Source organism: Neopelma chrysocephalum, unplaced genomic scaffold (genome assembly GCF_003984885.1).
Source record: "Neopelma chrysocephalum unplaced genomic scaffold, ASM398488v2 Primary Assembly neopelma1_24, whole genome shotgun sequence".
NCBI classification, from domain to species: Eukaryota; Metazoa; Chordata; class Aves; order Passeriformes; family Pipridae; genus Neopelma; species Neopelma chrysocephalum.
The window spans coordinates 47,915,108-47,937,683 of record NW_020897693.1 but is presented as its reverse complement, the minus strand read 5'-3'; the positions used below and the strand labels follow the sequence as shown (position 1 = coordinate 47,937,683).

At 37.4% G+C, this 22,576-nt stretch overlaps 1 protein-coding gene across 2 annotated transcripts in view; it reads right to left on the bottom strand.

Moving 5' to 3' along the window:
* Positions 1–22,576, bottom strand: part of TDRD9 (tudor domain containing 9) — a 73,886-nt gene that overhangs the window by 22,303 nt on the left and 29,007 nt on the right. The window contains exons 5-18 of one of the 2 annotated variants that reach the window (XM_027674081.1): positions 21,445–21,567; positions 19,359–19,439; positions 16,398–16,562; positions 10,659–10,756; positions 9,043–9,101; positions 8,233–8,284; positions 8,009–8,093; positions 7,228–7,285; positions 6,516–6,620; positions 4,244–4,341; positions 3,735–3,866; positions 2,983–3,142; positions 2,836–2,899; positions 2,287–2,350 (exon numbers count right to left, since the gene is read on the bottom strand). In XM_027674081.1, the coding sequence (XP_027529882.1) occupies positions 2,287–2,350; positions 2,836–2,899; positions 2,983–3,142; positions 3,735–3,866; positions 4,244–4,341; positions 6,516–6,620; positions 7,228–7,285; positions 8,009–8,093; positions 8,233–8,284; positions 9,043–9,101; positions 10,659–10,756; positions 16,398–16,562; positions 19,359–19,439; positions 21,445–21,567 (1,344 nt within the window). The remainder of the gene's footprint in view (positions 1–2,286; positions 2,351–2,835; positions 2,900–2,982; positions 3,143–3,734; positions 3,867–4,243; positions 4,342–6,515; positions 6,621–7,227; positions 7,286–8,008; positions 8,094–8,232; positions 8,285–9,042; positions 9,102–10,658; positions 10,757–16,397; positions 16,563–19,358; positions 19,440–21,444; positions 21,568–22,576) is intronic. The other variant, XM_027674082.1, reaches the window with a different exon arrangement.

Genomic DNA, 22,576 nt, shown 5'->3' with positions numbered 1-22,576 from the left:
ACACAAAATGTAGTGCTTTAGTAATAATTATTACAGATACTAATATAACACTTAAAACTATGAAGGTTTCTTCCATATCAATACTGAAGATAACTTTTAATACCATTTTAAAAACCAAAAATTTACCTGGACTATCACAAACTACAACTATTTCAGCACAAAAGAATGTAAGAAAATCTGAATCACAGCAATTTAGGTTGGAGGAGACTTCTTCAGATCAGTTGTTACAACACTTCACACAGCAGGGCCAGCTTAGATCAGGTTTTTGAAGATGTTGCCTAAAAAACCCTGAGTAACCTTGACAGACCTCACTGATGAACCTGCTCTGAGCAGGAGACTGGACTACACACCTCCTGAGATCCTTCCAGCCTAATTATTTAATGATTTTAGTCTAACGCGATGCTTGTCTGGTTGATTCCTAAGCAGATATAAATACTTCTCATTCTTATGAACAGTCTTACTCTATTTTTTTTTGAGGATGGGCAAGAAATCTGAGTCTTCTGCTGCTCATATGAGAGCACACAAAGTGGTGTGGCTGCAAAATGTAATTCTAGAATGCATTACTGCTGGGCTTAAAGTGTGGCAGGGTCATAAATGTTGTACCATGACACACTAAAGAATAACAATTTCTGTAGGAAGATAACTGTTCTGCCTTCAAGTCAGACTGAAAAGGAGTTTAGGCACTACTGCATAAACTGTAATTACATATATTGCCTCAAACTTGCCACCAGCTCCAGCAGCTAAACTGGAGACACAGCATTTAAGTCACTAAATTTCTGGACATAGCTTAGAATTTCTGCATCTTGATGCATTCCAAAGGAGACTGAACAAGTTATGTTCCAAGGTTTTAAGGGAGTAAGTCCCAATTTGTGTTGGGAGAGGTACAACAGCCACCTCATAACACAGCCATATATAAACAGGCCCTCCACCTAGTTTTCTGACAGGAAAGGGATAGAGTATTAAAGCACACGAAAACGTTCATAAATTAACAGAACAATCTGGATGCTTTAATTTGACACTGTAATAAAGCAGACTACTTTCAGAACCTTTGTTTTCCTCCTCACTTTGGGACAAAAGTAAGTGAACTGACTGATTTTGATTACAGTTCTGATGCAAATGCCTCCCAGAAAACACGGCTGGAAGGGAAGTTAACATACCCTACATATTAATAAAAATAAGTTCATTATTAGGTAGGAAATCTATGACATGGCAGTAGAATCCACTTCTTCTAGTCTGAGACCTCATAATGCAATTTTCCAGCTTGCTGTGGACACTGACTATTGGCATAGTTGAATAATTAGACTGCATTTCCCTATCTTGATAGAGGCTACGCTGGAAAAAATCTATTCTGAACCAGGGAATCTGAAAACAAACCTTCCAGAACTTACTTGTATTTTTCTGATACTCAGCCATTCAAAACAAAGCTTTCACATCACTGACACACAGAGATACTGCACTGGAAGCTCTGTCTGAATGTTTGTATTTATTCTCCAGGACAACATACTGATTTATAGAAATATCATCTTGAGATTAAGAGGGCATAATTACCAAGTGACATGAAGGAAATATAATATGGAATAGGATAAGGGGAATTCAGAAAAGATTATTTTTCAGGCTCAGGATCAGTGGATACATGTGGCATGCATGCCCACGTGTGCTTCATAAAATTCTGACAGCAGAGTAGAGAAAAACAAGTCAGTTTTCACTGAAGGACAACATATTTAAAGAACTGAATAAATTAAATTTGCAGCTGAAGATTTTGGAGTCCCTAGATTACAAAACATGCCAAATGATGCATAATGTAAAATATTGAATAATAAGTTCCTCTAGCCTGAGTCTTCCCTACACTGTACCAGCTCTGTTTGTACCTGGAGGAATCGATCCCTGTCCATGGTACTGGCCGACCAAGCAGCCAAGCATATAAAAAATGACATTTGCACAACATAAAAAAAAAAAATACATCACAAAGTCAAAGCTAAGAAGTCTGGGGAAAGGTCACCAAACTTATTCTGTACCAGAATTTACTAGTCCCAATATCCTTAGTTAAAAGAGATCAACAAATATCACCGCATCTCTGGCATTTTATTTTTTGCTATTACAATAGAGACAATCAGAACTAATAGTGTTACACAGTAGGACACAGCCTGCAAAAAATATCAATAAGTAGCTAGAGTAATTTGAAGTTTATAACAACTCCAAAGCACAAATGTTGCCCTGATCCTACAAAGATGAGAATCTGTGTCTCGGTCTATCAGATTTCACTGTAATCTAAGCCCGAAGACTTACCTTAAACGCATTCACAGTTGCAATACAGTCACTCTTACTATTCCCAGCAAAACCCATTTTCTTCCTGGCAATACAAAAAAAGTATTATCAACAATATTTTTTTCAAATATTGCATGTATTATGCAGCTCAGAATGTTACATTAGTAACACCTTCCAGGTCTTTAATGTAAACAAGATTGATACACTTATTGTAATTATTTGATCTTATTCACATCTCTTTGTTGAAGGAGATGCTTTGTATGGGCAGAGTAGTAATAAAAAACCGTCCTTGCTATTTTAAAAAACATTTTAATAGACATTGCCACATGTTCACATCAGAAAGGCCAAGCTGAACAATGGGGCCTTGTGCTCAGGAAAGGATGAGTTAGCTCAGTGATTTATGTTCATACATAAACAGATTCCAGTATCTTGGCTATCTGGAAAAGCTTTTTGCACTGCTTGGCAATTGAACAGAACATGAGACTCATGACAGAACATAATAGTGAGTCATCAACTTTGCCCTCTGCTCCCAAATGTAGTTAAGAATTCGTAAAACATCTGGGTTACTACCTGAATCCATCAACATGCTCTTTGAAAGGTACTACAAAAAAATTCCGCAAAGACAGTGCTGCAGCTGCAACAAAAACAAATCAAAATGAAAACTTGCAAATCATTTGGTTTTAGAGAAATGTTCTCACATGTTGTTCTTTCAGTTACCTATAATAAGGCACTCCTCTAAGCACCCGAAGACATGCCCAAGCACTATCAATTTTCCAAGATGCAGGTCCACTGGCAACTGTATCAATACTCTTCCTAGGAAAGTCAGCTCACCATCATTCAGATTTTCTCCTGTTTGCACACAGGCAAGTGCTCCCAGCTAAAGAAATTAAAATTCGTTCACTTGTAAAAGCTGACTTAGTAAATCCAAAACAATTTTTGAAGCCTAGTACTTTGGAAACCAAAGCTACTATCTATACTGGATATAAAAGCAAGCTACACATGATAAAAATATTATTTCTTATGCACTTTGGAAAATAAAAAAATGTAATGAATAAAGATTCTACCCCTTATCAACTTTATAATTGAAAAGCAAGGTCACCAACTTACTTGTAGAGGTATCTTCAGGCTGACCCCTACACATCATAAGGTGTAAAAGTGTGATTTATTACTTATTCACTTAACAAACAATAGCATCTACAGAGTTCAAGATATCTTTTTCTTCCCATTTTTCTATTCTGTCTCACCATAGATGCTAGTTCACAAGTACCATTACTCCAATGAAGTAAATTACAGAAATTATGCTCAAGAGGATGGGAACCAAACAACAGTCCAACGTGTGAAAATATTCTCTAGACATAGTTAATATTTGAGGTTCCAATTAAGGCTACTACTACCTTAAATACCAAGAAAACCACTTCTACAGTACATTTCTATTACCTTGATTTTAACAACACTAAAAGGAAGCCTACCTCTTTCAGCTGAACTATGGTACGTTCGATGTCATCTACATTGGGTGGAGAAAGAGCTGTTGCCAGTAAGGTTTTTGGTTCCCCCATATCAAGCTTTTTTAATTTTAAGACCGTACTTCCCAACGGGCAACGCTGAAGGGAAGACAACATTATTTTTACTTTCTCCCCATGGGAAGTGTGACAAAGTGTTTTATATGAAAAATAGGTTAAAATTTACAATTTGCAAAACCTGAAATTAATTTTGTGTAACTAAGGTTATTTTTGTTTTGAGCAGATTGCTTATTTCTAATCCACATTGATTTTATTGGTTTAATGCATCTCCTTCTATAAGAAAACTATGTGGAATAGTCTTTGTCTGTTAGTTTTCTACTCATTGCTACAGCCATTAGTAATCTATCCAATTGTACACTGTCTTCAGGAAAAATAAAGCAAACCTTTTTCTTCTCTGCTATGATCGCATGCATTAAAAAACCCCTTAATATTCCTAACCCTAAACCCAAAGGTCTTACCAGTATCTCAGGTTCTGACTTCTCTGGAATAAAGTTTGTCCAGAAAGCTTTCCACACCAGCCTGTAACAATACCCTCTGGAAACTCGTCCAGCACGACCTTCACAGAAAAAAAAACCCAAATCACCACTTTGTAAAGTGCCCAAACCCATCCATCTACAAACCCTCTGGGCAGCTGAGCAGCAAACGACAGCTGATGCTGCAGGCTGAGCAGCGTTCTGCTCCCTTGCAGCAGACAGGCCCAGTGGTCAGATAAGGGTAGGATGAAAACATTTTTCCTTCAAAGTAGCAGTAGCTAACAAAAGAGTTACGTAAGTATTTCACTCAAATACCTCCTTCACATAACTGCCCTCAAATGAACATCCATTTTTCTCAGTTGAACAGGCATTTCCTATTTGACTCTATTGCTAGCAAAAAAATCTTCTATATAAACAACTTTTAAGATACAATGACAAACAGCAAGACATCTTTATGATCTACTATTTACAGAAAACACAATGATTCAGAAGTCTATCTTCACAAATCCAAACACCATCTACTTCAAGGCACTAAAGGGTACTCCTCTCAGTGAGATACTCCACTCCACTAGAGAATTAGGCCATATTCTTAAGTCACATGCAAAGTCCAAGTCTTCTACACAAATTGCTGCTGCTACTGGTTGCATATTGGCTGGTTGTTATAAACTACACTGACCCTGAGCCAAATGGAAATAAAGCTGTGTATTGGGTTTCACAGTGAGGTTTTGATAGGGGGTGGGCTTCTGTGAAAAGCTGCTGGAACCTTCCCCCATGTCCAAAGACAATGCCAGCCAGCTCCAGGATGGACCCACCAGTGTCCAAGGCCAAGCCCATCAGCAGTGGTAGTAGCGCCACTGGGATAAGGGATTTAAGAAGGGGAAAAAAACCTGCTGCACAATAGCAACTGGAAGGGAGTGAGAATATGAAAAAGAAACGGCTCTGCAGACACCAAGGTCAGTGCAGGAAGGGCAGGCTGTGCTTCAGACTCCAGAGCAGAGATTTTCCTGCAGCCCGTGGTGAAGACCACGGTGAGGCAGCTGCGCCCCTGCAGCCCATGGAGGATCCCATCCCAGAGCAGGTGGATGCCTGAAGGAGGCTGTGACCTTGTGGGAAACACACACTGGAGCAGGCTCCTGGCAGGACACACGGCCCCATGGAGAGAGAAGCCCACTCTGGGAGCAGGTTTGCTGGCAGGACTTACAACCCCATAGGAACCAAACTGGAGCAGTTTGTGAAGAACTGCAGCCCTTGGGAAGGACTCATTGGAGAAGTCCATGGAGGAAGCAGCAGCTGAGGGAATGTGTGATGAACTGACCACAATCCCCATTTCCCATGCCCCTGTACCACTTGGGGGGAGAAGGCAGAGAAACTGGGAGTGAAGCCAAGCCTGGGAAAAACGAAGAAGTGGGGGAAAGTGTTTAAGATTCAGTTTTATTTCTCATTACCCCATTACCATTGTTTGGTAATAAAATTAAACTACTTTCGTCAAGCTGAGTCTGTTTTGCCTGGGATGGTAATTGCTAAATGATCTCCCTGTCTTCAACTCAAATCTTGAGCCTTCTGTCATCATTTTCCCCCTCCATCCAGTCAAGGAGAGGGGAGTGGTAGAGCAGCTTTCGTGGGCACCTGGCACCCAGTTGTAATCAGAAGTCCTCATAATATTTAAGAAGGGTGATATTTTTACATCTAAAGATGTCACTGTTATTCATTTATTTAGTACCATTTTTGACTGAAACTAAAATATGTTGATATTAAAGAGTACTGTCTTACTAGAATAGTCAATATCAAATCTTATTTAGCCTTATGCTATGAACACTGGTCTAAATTAGAGACTCTGCTGTGGATATTTCAACTGATTTCATGGTGACACATAGATATGAAAGTTTCTTTTACTGTTGGAACTCATAAGCAGTTAATAAATACCTAGCAGTACCTATCTCCCCTTTTTAAAAATGGCCCATAATAAAAAAATTACTATTAAATAACGAAGAATCCATGATCCATTTATGGTTCATAAATTTAAATATTTTTTAATAAAATACAAAACGTTCCCCTGAAAAAAAATACTCGAGCAAAATAAAACACTCATGCATAGTTGTTTAATCACATTTTTATATCCTGACATGGTAAAGAATTATCAACTATTAGTGGCAAAAACAGTCTGTTCTTTTTACTGTTAATAAAATGAAAAGCAACACAGAATTCTCCATGAAAGTGAGCTTCTAAAATTCCTTTGCATTACCTATTGTCATCTTACCTTTTCTTTGATTACAGTTTGTTTTAGATGCCCAGCAAAGTCTCAAACTTTGGTAATTAGTTTCCTTATCACAAACCAAAGCTTTAGTTAAGCAGAAATCTATCACTGCAATTAAGAAAAGAAATAGTACATTATGAAACAACTTATCCTCATGGCAGTGGAAAGAAATATTGGCTGATTTTGTACTATCAGAAAAGGAAAGTTTAAATAACTTGAATAGCAATAAACAGAACACCAGATATATAAAAAAACAGACTCAGGATACTCTGAATGCTAACAGAACTGGGAAGAGATTTTTTTAACGTAAATATAACGAAGAATTAGTGTAGATGACAACCATTAAAAGGCAATCATTTCTGCATTTAGAAATTCTGTATCAGAACTGGTTAAACTGATGCATTTATTTCAAAAGGTAGTCAGAATGTGATTTAAAAGCTTAACTTTGTGACATGAGGTCTGATTCTGTTTGTTACTGCATTTAAAATTACCTCCCCCAGTGAAGATTAAAACCAACCCCCACTGAGTAGCTCTATTTGTTCGTATATTCAGACTTCTCTGTTCTCCACTGAGAAAGCAAGAATTCAACAACTGCCAAAATTCCCCTCCAACAGCAACACTCTGTAAAATGACGTTGTGGAGACTTAACCTAGCACAAGTAAGGAAAATATTCCAAATACAGCGTATACAGAATTACAAGATTTAGATGACTTACCATACTTAACATCAGGAACTGTTATAGAGCTCTCAGCTATGTTGGTAGCTAGAATAATCTGAGTTTTGAAGCAAAAAATGAGCAATGAATGCATAAAGAAAAATACTGATGTTAATGTTTCTACATGAAAAACCCAATTTGCTACGAAGAAATATAAATATAGTGGCAACACAGCATTTCTACTCTGTATACTTAAAAAAGCAATATGACACAAGGCAATACAAGAAAACTTTATTTTCTTGTTCCAAACTAGGAAAAATGTAATAAAGTAGTATGGCATAGGAAAATATAGAGGAAGAATGGAAATATTTCCTTATGCCTTTGCCATAACAAAACCTCATACTATCAGCAGCAATATTTTATTAGTGATAGCAGGGGAAGAAGACCAAGACAACAGCCAAAATGTGGGGACAAAGCAGGTAAGAGTCCCCCAAACCGGGGGACTACTTTGCCATTCAGTGCCACCAGCAGCATACTACTGTCATACAGGTGCAAGAATCAACATGCACAAACTACTCTGAAGGATAAAATGAGCATCACACAACAGTCTAAGGATAACTTCCCGTTACCGCACTTCTCTTCAGGTCCAAACACCAGTTAAAACAACAGCTTGGTAAGAAAGGCAATCAGTTCACACACTGAAGAACAAAACTGCTTTGTACTCACAAAATGATCTGAGTTAGAACAGCCAATATTACTTATATACATTATTATTTGCTATTACTACTCTAGCAAAAGGTTTCACACGCTTTAAAAAAAGTAATGATTCAACAATATTTACTTTTCTGTAGCCAGGAACTGTAGCCAAAAATATTTCATTTTGTTCCTCTAATGTCACACATGAGTGAAGTGGGTACACTTGCCACCTAAAGAAAACATATTAGTGCAAGAATATAAAAGTTGATTACACTTCTGTGCTAAATCCTATTATGTACTTAGAACTCATATAGCTAAAAAACTCATGTTCAAGCTTAACTAAACTGAAACAAATGTGGTCTAACTTACCTTTTAAACTTATCTGAGAGGCATGAATGCATGTATCTTATTTCAGCCAAACCTAGGGAAAAAGTAACCCTGAGTTTGTATTCATTTTAGTCATCACTAACAATTCTAAAACACCTATTTCAATTCTTATTTGACTTTCACTCTTACTTCCCTTTCACCATATAATAAATGGCAGAAGAGTTAAACAGCAAATATAATAATGAGTCACTGAAACAGTGAGTCAATTTTTCAAGAGCCATTCTGCATTAATTTTACACTTATTAAAGTGAAATTGCAACAGCAGATATAAAGGTCATCTGACAACATCCCATTATTAGCCCTCATATCAGTTTCCTACAATTGACAGTGCTCACCACATGCTGAATGTCTGGTTTAGGCTACTTCAGCCAAAACAAGTTCTTTCAAAGACCAGGGTCAACAGAAAAAAACCCCCTATTTCTGCCTTAGCCATCTTGTCTTTGGAAGCTGCAATGCCCATACTCTGGGTCATGGATTTCACTGCCAGGGGAAATCCTATGACTAAGGGATTTTTGCTACGTTCCTGAATACCTGCAGAGACATAAACATTTCTGAGAAACTAGTTTACTTCTTATTGAGACTTCAATTTCAAAAGCCCCATTTTCAAAATCTGCACAACACAGAGTTTCCCTGGTTGGATATTAAAAATGAAATTATTCTGTAACTGCAGTACAGGATTGCTGCAATTTTCAGGAAAGGCAAATGCAGTTTAAGCAACTGGATGTGAAATCTTTATGCATTCTTTATATGGCTGGCACCTGACTTCAGGTGACGTATTAGATGTATACTCACCTGGCAAAAACACTAGCACACTGCCACGCTCCAATGCATCCCTCAAGCTGTTTTCCTCCCTAACAAGAATGTGAAGTTTCATTAGTTTTACAACCCCAGTCTAACTTTATTACCCCAAGTTATTTTATTCTGAAAGAACAAGCAGAACTGCACACTTTTTGTACCATGCATTATTTAAACTTCTGAAGAAATGAAATTCAAACCACTACATGCAACTACATTTTCTGAAAAGCACAGTATATACATTGCAACTAGAGCATTAGGTTTAACTTTTTCCTCAAAACTACGTCAAAACAGAAACATTCTTATTCAGCAATGAAATTAATCAGAATTAGGTTACCAAAGACCTTAAACTCAAAACACAGTATACTAGTATACTACTGCATAATGATATGCAAACTCATTCAGTAATTTTTTTAAGTATCTGTAATACCCTTGTATTCTAAAAATACCACTGGACACCTTGAACAAAAGCCAAACAAGCACAAATCTCAACCACTATTATCAAGTGACTACAGGTCATGACAGACGTGAAGGGAGACATCTTCGACTGATCTGTTGCAAGTCAAAATCACCTTAAGAGAATTTAGAACTCACATTGTTCTGCTGTATTCATTCCTGGTGTAAAATTTTTTCAGGTATTTTTCAGTCTCTACTCTAAAACTATATAGTAAACAGAAAGCATAGTTTTTACTGGAAGGTACATAATGTGCATATTAGCCCTTTTAGTATTCAAAAGCTGAAATGCTAATTCCTTCATGTTTCCTTATTAAGGGTAGCTTATCAGTAAAAGGTAGCATAATTTGGCTATTATAAACTACAGCAGAACAGCTTAATTAATTAAATCAAAAGAAATAACCAAGAAAAAAGCTTAGAAGCCACTATACATTGTAAAAAAGTCAGAACCAAGTTTTTTGTATTTATGTACCTCCATGAACAGTTGTACTTTGGTGGTTCACCTAATAACTGCTCAAATGAGCTTAATTAACATTTTCTTAAAACATCAAAGTTTACATAATACTTGTTTTGAAAGGAAAAAAATTAAGCTTACAAACCAAAATTACTTCTCCAACACACTTTTATAGATTATTAGAATATATGGAAACAAAAAAGATTCCTGAACTTAATACACAACGTTAGATCAAAGTTGTACGAGCAACTTCATTACATTTTCAGATACCAGACATCAATTTACAAAATACAGAGAGCAACATAAATCAGTATTTACTTATTTCAAATTGCATTAAGGCCTTAAACAGCCAGTGAAAATTAATGCCTAGTTTTAATTTTTTTTTCCCATGGGTTATTATATGTTTTAATTTATAATACAAAATAGTAGCTCCAGTTTTATTCTTCATATAAACAATATGTGGCTCTAGTCTACAGCAAAGAATATAGTTTTCATACAACATGGCTGTCTTGAATGATCACTTACACTCCAGGGCATGAAGTGTATTTCAAGAACACAGGGTAGAAATCAAACAAATATATAAAATAAAAGCAGAGATACATGTAAAATTAAGTTACCACTAATAACTATAATACATGGGCTGCTGCTGCTGCTTAATTAGTGTCTCATTTCCCCAAGAACCACTGATTCCAGATCTTGAACTTACCTCTTCATCTCTAACTCATCAAATGACTCAATCAGAGACACTGCTACATCATATATATTCTTTTTTATCACTGGTTCCCCAATGCTTTGAGAATGAAGCTGTATGGAGAAGAAGGTATTGAGGTTAGCACAGTTTAACAGGCAGAAAGACTGTAGCTCACATATGTATTTCAATTTGTCAAGTGCTTTTCAATTAAAACTGATCCAGCACAGAAGCCTGTACAATGAAGTAACTTCATCTGAAGCGCTCATTATCTTCTAAACAGACATTTTTCTTCAGGCATGTAACTATTTTTATGCTGAAGGAGTACTTCTGGTATTTACCTACTTAAGATCAGCACCAGGCCACACTTCATTAGTTTGCAGGACATACTCCTTTATCCAGGAGCATTAAGCACATGAGAGTGATCACAACCCATGGGAACAGGATGACAAGGAGAGGAATTTGTGTAAGGAAGGTACAATGCTTCTCACAGCTACTATACTGCAGGTCTCTACCTGAGTGCACAGAAATCACGTACCTTACTAATTTAAACTGGTTTTGCATTTAATGGATCTTGTGTTTTAGGTCATACCCTGTCAAAGGATTACTGTTCTGTTGTACACAACAGAACCATGATGATTCTGTCTACGCTATTTTCTAGCATTCTGAGACATACTCAAGGCTGTAACATTTAAGAACACAAACAATCAAGTCTTCAGAGCAAACACAGTAACTTAATACCTTTCCAGTTCTGAAATCAAATGTTTAATGAACTAGACATGCTTTGGAAAAGGTCTATATAATGTTACACATTTTTCTGTTGTAGATAAAGTGGGGTTTGATGGTTGCTCACCTTTCATTCTGAGGGTTTCTCCTCATTCTAGTGAAAACTCGTTACTGCACCAAGAGTTTCAGAGCTAAAAATCACAGAGAATTGAACTATCTAAACTATTACCTGGACTTCAGCAAGGCCTTTGACACTGTCTCCCACAGCATACTCCTGAAAAAGCTGGCAGCCCACGGCTTGGACAGGGGCACTCTGTGCTGGGTTAGGAACTGGCTGGAGGGCCGGGCCCAGAGAGTGGTGCTGAACGGGGCTGTGTCCAGTTGGGATCCGGTCACTAGTGGTGTCCCCCAGGGATCAGTGTCAGGTCCAGTTCTATTTAACATCTTTACTGATGATTTAGATGAGGGGATTGAGTCCACCAGCAGCAAATTTGAAGATGACACTAAGTTGGGGGGGAGTGTCAATCAGCTGGAAGGCAGGAGGGCTCTGCAGAGGGACCTGGACAAGCTGGAGAGTTGGGCTGATTCCAATGGGATGAGGTTCAAAAAGGCCAAGGGCCACGTCCTGCACTTTGGCCACAACAACCCCGCACAGCGCTACAGGTTGGGCACAGAGTGGCTGGAGAGCAGCCAGACAGAAAGGGACCTGGGAGTGTGGATTGACAAGAAGCTGAACATGAGCCAGCAGTGTGCCCAGGTGGCCAAGAAGGCCAATGGCATCCTGGCCTAGATCAGAAACAGTGTGGCCAACAGGTCCAGGGAAGTGATTCTTCCCCTGGACTCAGCGCTGGTGAGGCCACACCTGGAGTACTGTGTCCGGTTCTGGGCCCCTCAGTTCAGGAAGGACATTGAGGTGCTGGAGCAGGTCCAGAGAAGAGCAACAAGGCTGGGGAAGGGACTGGAACACAAGTCCTGTGAGGAGAGGTTGAGGGAACTGGGGTTGTTCAGCCTGGAGAAGAGGAGGCTCAGGGGAGACCTCATCACTCTACAACTCCCTGACAGGAGGTTGTAGGCAGGTTGGGGTTAGTCTCTTCTCCCAGGCAACTATCAGTAAGACAAGAGGGCATGGTCTTAAGCTGTGCCAGGGGAGGTTTAGGTTAGATATTAGAAAGAAATTCTTTACAGAGAGGCTAATCAGGCATTGGAATGGGCTATCCAGGGAAGTGGTGGATTCCCCGTCCCTGGAGGTTTTTAAGATGAGACTGGATGTGGCACTTAATGCTATGGTCTGGTAACCACGGTGGTGTTGGATCAAGGGTTGGACTTGATGATCTCGGAGGTCCCTTCCAAGCTAGTTGATTCTATGATTCTATAACAATGAAATTAGCTATTTTTCTACCAGTTTTCTTTCTGAAGGAGTTCATGACAGAATCACAAAAGCACTGCTACTATCACCAATCTGGCAACACTGATTTACATCAATCAGCTTTTGCTACTGCAACCTCTGTCCTCAGCTTTCAACCCCTTAATGGAATCCTGGTCGCCTTGGTGTCTTTAGAAAGACTCCTTTCTGAAAACCCTGAGAAAATTATTCTACTTTCTTCTGGCAGAGGATGGGTTGGGAGATCAAAAAGAGCCATCTATAAGAAATGGATAATATTCTTTCCACTTCTCTGATCCCCCTCGAAATCCATCAGCTGGGAAGACTTTTCAGGTGGACAACTCTGTCAGTCCCAGAGCTTCTCAACTGCATTCTACACTGGCTTCCAGTGTAGCTTGATTAGTCCATCAGAAAACAGAAAACATTAATTATCAAAAATACTTGAATACTTTTTTTTAATGCCCCAATATATGTGAAAAATCTAAGTGATTTATCTCTTCTGGGCTGCTCAAACGTAAGATTTTTGGGTTCATATTATCCCTGCTTAAACAACTGTCAAATTTGTCTTTGCAATTTTGTTAAACAGTACTAAAGGTACAATCGGTAGCATGACAAAGCTTCTACATCTCTCCTAATAAAAGGTAACAACGTGACAAACAGCAAATCCAAAAGCCCCGTCAGACCTGACTAAAATAATCTAACATAGTCAAAATAGCTTTTGACAGCAGTTCACTACCGTCTCAGGACTCTGACCCCAGTTCCAGTGATACGAAGTTTTTACCTTTGAAAGCCAAAAATGGCTTTGCATTTTTACACTTTGCTTCTTTTTTTTAAGTCTGCTCACTGAGTTAACTATACAATTAATTTCCATTTCCTATCTTCAATACTATCCACAACAACAGGAAAGCACTTACACAACCAGCTTTAGAATTGCCCAGAGACAGAACCTTGATGCATTTTTCACGAAGCCTGTGTTTCAATGATTCCTTGGGGCTTAGGGGTTGCTGATATGACAGAATCATGATCCTGTTAAACATTCAGAACAACATGCTTACAAAGCCCATTATGCCAGAACAAACTACTTTTTATAAGCCTGTGCTCAGAAATTAAACAGTAGCACCTATAAATGACCCAATATCTGGGCAAGGATAAGCCAATGTTACTCTGAAGAGTGTTTCTCGCTTCTTTCCCTCTTACTCTTTCCTACAAATGAAGCAATTCACGTGGAAAGCGTTATCTTTGATTCAGCTAGATGTCTGTAAAGCCACAGCAAAGGGTTTACTGCAAACAGGCATAAAGAAGAAAAAATAATGATGGTGTTTTTATTTATCTTCCAAATCACAACTGATATCAATGAATTCACTAAATAACCAAGTCAGAACTCCCTAAAGAAAATTTTTTTTCAAGCATTGTTTTAAAACATCACACACAGAAATAAATGATGTATTAAAGCCAAGAGCTCTGCAGGATTCATAAAAGATTCTACATTTATACAGTAACATCCAATTATTTTAAGATTTTTTGAGAATGGACAAAGGTTCATTGCTCACAGCACAGAGACAGTTACAAAGGACTAAACTGATTTCAACCAAGATGCTTTAACAAATGAGTTAAGATATATGTAATCTGGTTTTAGAGTTATTAATTTTAAAATCAAAAGGAAACCTGGAAAAATCCTGTTTATCTAAAGAGCAAAGACTGCATTTACTTTTAACTGCAGTATCCTTTTATGTGAATTTTACAGGTTTTTAAAAGTGAAAATAAAACAAAGAACTAAAGCCTGAAGCCTGTACCTCAGGCAGTTATCCAACTCATTGTGATTTTAGCATAATGAAAGATGTGCCCCTGCTTCCATATGGCAGCATTAGCTCATTAACTATGTCTTAACATTCACGTTCCACTTTCATTTTATTAAGATGTTACACAAATCTTAGACCTTCCACGTTTTTAAGTATTTTTTAATTATAACCAATATTCACAGAAAATCTTCACACACAGCACCATAAGAAACAGGATAGAGATCAAGTATCAGTGCTTTACAATTCGATTTCTTCATACATACAAAAAAAAAAAAATCAAAAGCACTTATGTGCTTTTATTGTTGCCCTAAGGCACAAGTAACTTCTTGGACAAACATACTCTCCTTGTCCTGCTGAAAAACAGAATGGCTATAGATAGGACAACACAAGATAAAGAATCAGATGAAAACTTTTTAAAAAAACCAAAAAAACACAGAGAAAATGAAAAGTAAAAAAAAGGTCTAAGCATTGAAAGCAGTTCCTTTTGTTCATGATCTCTGAGGTAAAAGGTGTGGAAGCTGACATTCAGCTCAAAGGGCAGTGATGACAAATCCAGCTTGACTGAAGTAAACTCCTTACTGAATTTCTTCGTTATCTTTTTGTTGTAATTATTAGAAATCTTTTACAAAAACCCCATGTATTACATAATCTTCTCCACATTATCTATCTGAGCTGCCATACTAATGTATAAATACTGACGGGCCAACTGCTATGAGAATTGAGTTTATTTTTTTTTTTGGTTGCATTAAAACTTCAACAGTTGACAGCCTTTTATTTTAGCTTGCCTGTTTTAAGACATAACCAATGCCTGTGTTGTGTACAGCACAAACAACTATCTTTTGGGTTTCTCAAACTACCTGTTTTATGTCACTACTTTATTTTCTGCAGAATTGAGGGATGAAAGCTAAATAGTAACAGAGTGTTCACACATGCTTCTATTCAAGTGCATCTCTCATCTTCTTCATTGTAATAATAGTGTTCTGAATTATCAAAACTGACCAATAATTACTCCCATGTCCCAGTTGTTTTTGGAGTGAGTGTCACAATTAAAGCCTGAGTGCATTTGTTGTACTTTGCTTTAACCTGTTTATTTTGCCTTGAACCATAATACTGGAAGAGTTCACTCGAATCAATTCCTACACAGCTGCTTTTCAAATGTAAAACAACCTTCACTATTATAAAACCACAGACAACAAATTAATTTGTATTTACATTAATTCCTTCATTATCCGATGTCTACACAGATACTTGCTATAAAATAGCACGTCAGGAGCTCTACAAACCAAGTATTCAAAACAAAATCTGTGCAGTTTATAAGCTTAAGATTGATACAGCAAACAAATCTTCAGCCACTACTACCCTCCTCAGGCATCAGAGCAGCAGCTCTCCAGTGCAGCCGTACTGGCTGTCAAGTGCCCACCCAGGAATCTGAGAAGCAGCTGTTATTCCAACATATTTTCATTATTTCCTGGCACTTCCTGCCTTGGATATATAACACCAACATGGACAAACCCATGAAATATTCTGATTTTCTCAGCTATATTCAAAGAGATCTGTAAAATCTTAATATGTTACTTTCTGCACAGAATTTTACCTTGTTCACCTTAAATGCAAGCTACCGAACAAAATGCCTCATACTACTTAAAATTCCCAGCACTTTGCATTCCATTTCTGTTACATGAAAGAAACTAGTGTGCTGGTAAGAAGACTCCTGTTTTATCATAAAGTATTAATTCTTACCTAGAACTGTAATGTAAAATTGGTTATTTGTAATTTTATTACACAGTTGGACTGACTATTCCAATTTCTTTCTTACTCTGTCCAAAGAAATGAAATTATTATTTACATTACCTTGAAATCAACAGTGTCCTTTAAATCATCAAGATAATATTCTTCAACTGCAAAAGGTTTGCCTTCCACCTTAAATACACAGACTGGATTCAGCCCATTAAGAAGCGAAAGTGCAAAGTAATCAGCAAATTCTTTAGAGTTGATGGAAGCAGACATCAATATTATCTGTTAAAAAATGCATAGCAAAGATAAAACATTATGCTACATGCTACATGAAAATCTCCACATATTTTTTATGCTAAAATGGTCTGATTTTGGTTACAACAGGTATGTTACCTAAGCACATTTAAGACAATCACGTTAAATGCTTAAGAAACCCTAGCTAGCACATGAAGAAAGGTAAGCACCTGTAAGAGAATGGCTCAGGCTGGATGCCTAGGGCAGACAACATGGTAAAAGTTCAACCAAAACCATACAGTACACTTGATAAAATGCCAAAACAAAAATGCCATAAAATACATCCAAAGAACATCTCCCTTACAAAGGGACAGGAAGGCAAGCTAATGAAGTGGGTGTTGTACCACAGTGTTCAGCTCCAAAGCACAGGCAAAGATACACAAGAGATGGCAGACTAAACCATGAAGTCATTTAACATGATCCTGAAAGGACATAATTCTGCAAATATTATATGAAACCTGTCCCACTACAGCAAGAACTACCTTGTGCCTCAACAGATAGTGGCTCGCCTATGCCAGAACAACAGGCTAAATGTAACCTTCCCTGAAGGCTACTGAAACAAAACCCAATCTAAATCATTCTAAATGCAATTACAGGCAAGGAATATTAAACTACCTCTTCTTCTAGACAGTCTTTATAATTTGGACTCTGTAACCTGCACAGAGCCTTTCCAAACTGAAAGGAAATGAGAGATTCTTAACAGAGTGCCTGAAGGATCACCCAATTGAACTAAGAGTTTAATTTACTCCTAAAGCAGAAATTCAACAAGCCTATATCCCCAACACAGAAGATAACCACATCAGAATAGAAGGTAATCAAAGCAGACAGTTCTTTAAGATTAAGCACTCCAAAACCACTTGTACAGCATGGAGATGTCTACAGACCCACCAGATAATACCAAAAACTGTTATCAGCCACTACTAGAAACTGCACTGTTTGGTCTGACCCAGTAGAGTCCCTCTTACAGTGCCAAGTTTCCTTGCAACAACCCTATCCCAGTAAGATCAACCTTAGAACAATCCAATGTCTGTTCTGTGATCTAAAAATAATAATCTTCACCAGCCATCTGCCAGAAAACTCAGCATAGCTGGTAGGTGAATCACAGCAGGTAGTTCTTGCCCTCAGTACATCAGAATTGCTCTTGCCATCCTGTTAGTTGATGCAATGTTGAATTACCTGCTACTTCTGAGGCCTGCAATGTCCAGATCAGGAAACAAACAGCTCACATGTATTTCATATCATCCTGAGTTATACATGTTTTGTTTCCCCCTCTTAAACAGGTATCCTTGCACTCTTTTGTTTCATGAATCCAGGGAGGCTGGGAGGAAAACCTTACATGTTCTGATGAACTTGCCACATGATCAAAACCCCTTTCCTTCACAGTTTTTCAAAAGGGGCTGAAAAGGGATGAATTAGGAGACACTGGGCTTAGTGCATAAATTCAAACTGAATTACCCGTTTTGGTCTGCTAAGAGCCAGAAACTGAGATCAAGAGTTCCCCCCTCTTCACTATTAAAAAAAATAAAAATTCAAAGGGACATCCTCCCTCTCCCTCAAAGGTAAGACTGTCTCAGGTTTATACAGTATGAAACTGTCATCTGCAGAAACAACTGCAGAGAACAATATAAAAGGGATAAAATTTTCCAGTGACAATTTTGAGAGATTTAAATGGAATTATAAAGGAAAAGGAAAAGATATTTCAGGAACCTATAAAAGAAAAATGTTTTCTAAGAGGAAACGATGATGGGGCCTGTAGGGATTCTTGCCATTGACACCAACCAGGTAATTAGCATCAAGGGAAAACTTTTCACAAACTCAGTTTGATTAAATTATTGGTCTTCTCAATAGGCAGAGTCAAGCGCTAAAAAAGGCTTTCATATTACTGTCTCTGAATTTAAAGATGAGAGTTTTCTTATCAGCATGAAAAGGGATTAAAAAGTGAAAGATGTGAAGAGCACTGTCATGCCCTATGCCAACTGGAAGGCCACTTTCAGTGACAGCATGTTTGGAAGATCTAAAGACCAAGTTATCCAAGTTCAAATCAATGTGAAGGACTGCACTTAAGAACATGGATTCCCTTCCAATGGCAAGAAAAACAGTCAACCCAGAACTAGTTATGTCTGTTTTGAACAGAAAAAGGCACATTAATTAAACAATTAACTGAAGACACATAAAGTCTCACAAAATAACTGCAGTCCCAAATAGCTGCACATAAAGATACTGAGTTAGCCTAACTTCATCACCCGTATTTAATTAAAGAGTTCATTGCTGACACAAAGACTAAATATGTCATGCTATATGTCTGTAAAATCTGCTTTAGTACAAAGCACAAGTGCCTAACATGCAGAGAAAAATTTCAGACACGTTTTACCACCAGTTCTGCCCAGAAATTACAATACAGCATTTCTTGTCTTCTGCTATTTTTCCCACTTTAACAAAAAAAGCTCAGTGTTTCCAGGAGTTAATGCTACCATATTTAACCAAGGATAAGCACTGCCCTCAATACCCAATAAGTAATTCTAGTCAAATATCCATCTTGCATTTTTTAGCCTTAAGCAGGCTTTAGAAACTAATGCATTTTAACATGAGGGGGAAAAAAAAAGTCTCTCAGAATATATTATAGCAGCCAGGAAAAGAGTGCCCTTTAGCTTGCTTACTTATGAAGTGCAGCAAACTAAATAATATTTTAGTGCAAAATAACAACATAACAATTTGTTGTAAATCCTTTAAAACATGCAGAAATATTCTTGTGAGAAAAAGCAGCAGAATTCAGTTTGAACCCACCTTTACAGACCGTGAATTTGTATATAATAGTTTACGGGTCATCAAGAGCAAGAAATCCATTTCTTCTGTACGCTCATGCACCTGGAAGACATTATCCACAATTTAATTTTAATTAATTCATGATCTTCTTTCTGAAAATCTCTTATGTTCCTACTCAATTTATGCTTTGTTTTTGTAACTTGGAACAACAATACATTTTCATAGAAGAAAACACCTTCTGAGATTATGCATGTTAATCACTTTAAAATCCCAACAAGGCTGTTCAGATGACTACAGCACCCTTTGTGAAAACCGTATGTCACTATTAAGTCATGAAAATCATGGAATAGTGACTAGAAAACCAATCATCAGCTCCTGCCACTGGTTCTATTAGAGTTGGCAAATAACACCTGAAGTGGTACTGATGCTGAGTGAATCAACTCTACTGATAAAATCACAAATGATCTAAGAAGGGACTAGGTTGGTTTGTCTCAAAACTAAGCAAATTGAATAGATGTGCCACATTCTCAATGCCTTCTAGCTTTGCTCCTTGCAGTTCAGCAAACACCTTTCAACATGATCCATGATGATCATATCCCTTTATTGAATTGCAGTTTAAATATCTTAAGTGCAGCAGCTTTTTCTGGAGCTCAGCCTTCAACATTCGAGTCCTGTAAGGTAATTAGCATATTCTAACATAATATAAACTTATATTCAATACTGTCCCATTACAAAAACAATTTAGCTAAGGCAGTTTTCAGGCTGACAGTAAGGTCTTGCTGTAAGAAGTCAATTTTTAGTCTAGGTTTGTTTTGGTATGCTCCTAAATGTCTGCAGTGCTCTAAGAGTACCAAGACTTGCAATTAGAAATGTCATGGAAAACATCTGCTTGTTAAAACAGTGCCTGTTTGCTCAAGATCACAATCTCTGTAGATGTGGGGAGAAAGGTGGCATACAGGGAACAGGAGGGACTAGAATTTTGGCTGGGGAAATGGGACAGTATTGCATTTCCTTATTTTTGGCTTTAAAATGTCAAGGTTTGCAAGACTGATAATACATTAAAGTGCTCAAATCTTTTCCATGAAGACAAGTGGTACAATTCTTTAGGATTTGGAGTTATTTTGATTCTTTCGTCTGTTTCTTCATATGAAAATGTAACTATCTGCTCAATCTCTTCCAGGTTTCCAATATGCCACTTCAAGTGCAGTCATGACAGCCTTACTTATTATTATAACAGTCTAATGGTATACCAAGTACTGTCTCCCTGCTCCTCAAATATCCAAGAATTAAAGTTGCTCTCAGCTACAATACCATAATGGAATAAAAATGAAAACCAACACTTACAAAGCAAACAAACAAAACAAAACAAAAACAAAAACCCCACACAAACAAACAAACCAAAAAAAACCCCACAAACAAAAATCAACCCCAACCAACTGAAAGAAAAAAAAAAAACCAACAAAAACCAAAAAATCCTTCCAAAACAACCCCCTAAGACCTCTTCTGTATCACTACATCCCAAGATGTCCTACATCTCATATGTGATTTACGTTTATGGTTTGTGAAAGCACAATTTGACATCTGACTTTCCACATGAAGTAAGCACAGAAACATGTAAAAATATGCAAGTTACAAAAAACCTACAAGCATATTTTCTTTAGCTTTTTGATGAATTGACAGCAATAACAATGAATCCACATGAATGAACTGTAAATCCAGGCAGAAGACAGAACTTTCACAGGGATATTTTTCAGGTTATCCCTAAAGAACAGAAATTCTTTGTAATACCTAACTGAGTGAAAACTAGCTGCCTCCTCCTAGTAGGCCTAGCCAGACAGGTTCTTGAATTCCACATGGTAGATTTCAATAAACATTTCAAGGCACCTGTATCGAAAGCTAAGCACTCACAAAAACCCTCCCTACACCCTTAGTTCTAAACGTGTTGCTCAAAGGAATGCTGAGACAAGCCTATTTCAACAAGTATTAGCTTAGACACCTTATACAAAACATCTTTACAAGCAGATGTCTGCTCTTCTCTTGCATGGTAAGAGCAACAAAAGAGAAAGCTTTCTTAATACGAAATTTAAACTTATTTCCAACAACTTACTTCATCAATGAAAATATGTGTGAACTCAGTTAGGCTCTTGGCAGAAACTACTTTCTGAAGAAGAACTCCAGTTGTCATATACAGCAACCTTGTCTCCTTTGTCGAAACGTTCTCTAAACTCAACTAACAGTAAGAAAAATACATATTAAGATGGAAAGAGATATTTAATATATTTAGAGAAACTTGCATCTGAAAGTACTCCAAAATGAAACACAATGTAAATACATCCAAATTATTTACTTACACTTGTAGAAGTCTCTGTACAAAAGTGTTCTCAAATCCCAGAGAAAAACTGGGTTTTTTGAGGAAAAATTTAAAAAAATTTAAAACTCTGAAGTTTACTAAGTATCCTTGCTGGGGGCTTTAGCCTGAGAAGAATTCTTCAAAGACTTCTAAAGGTATGTACATCATCCTTTCCACTAATATAAAGAGAAAGAAAAAAGATTTTGCCAAAGTGTAGTTTGCTTACTGGACAGGAAAAGGAAAGATGTGTAAGATACCACCAAGATCAACTTATTCCTGAAAGTTCTACAACCCTATGTTATGTAATAAATTTTTGATTCCTAAAGTACTTGTCTAACTTTAGCTATCTCAGGTGCTATCTACCCAGGCAGGCAGAGCTGTGACCATCTTTTCACATGCAGCTTTCACATCAGCATAGAGCAGATGTGTCCAAGCTCAGCTGTTTTAGCTCTGTTTCTACTCAGCTCAAAAAAGTGCCGGTGAAACAAGCACAGCACATCCACATCCACCGCCCTGAAGACAGCTTGGAAATACAGCACCATTTCATGTCTTTAAGACTCATTAGCCTAATAAATCAATTTAGCAATTTTATGACTAATTAATTCAAGGTATCAAATCACATCATAGACTTTATGTAGAACTTACTTTGAAAAAAAACAGCATATATAACTGTTATGGTATTGGCTGGGATGGAGTTAATTTCTTCTTCCTAGGTGGTATTGTGCTGTGTTTTTGGGATTTAGTAAAACATCGATTACACACTGGTGTTTTGGTTGTTGCTGTCATGTTCATCCTAAGGCAAGGACTTTTTTGTGGTTTGTGGTCTGCCCTTAAGGAGATACACAAAAAAACTGGGAGGGAGCACAGTTGTGACAGGTGACCTGAACTG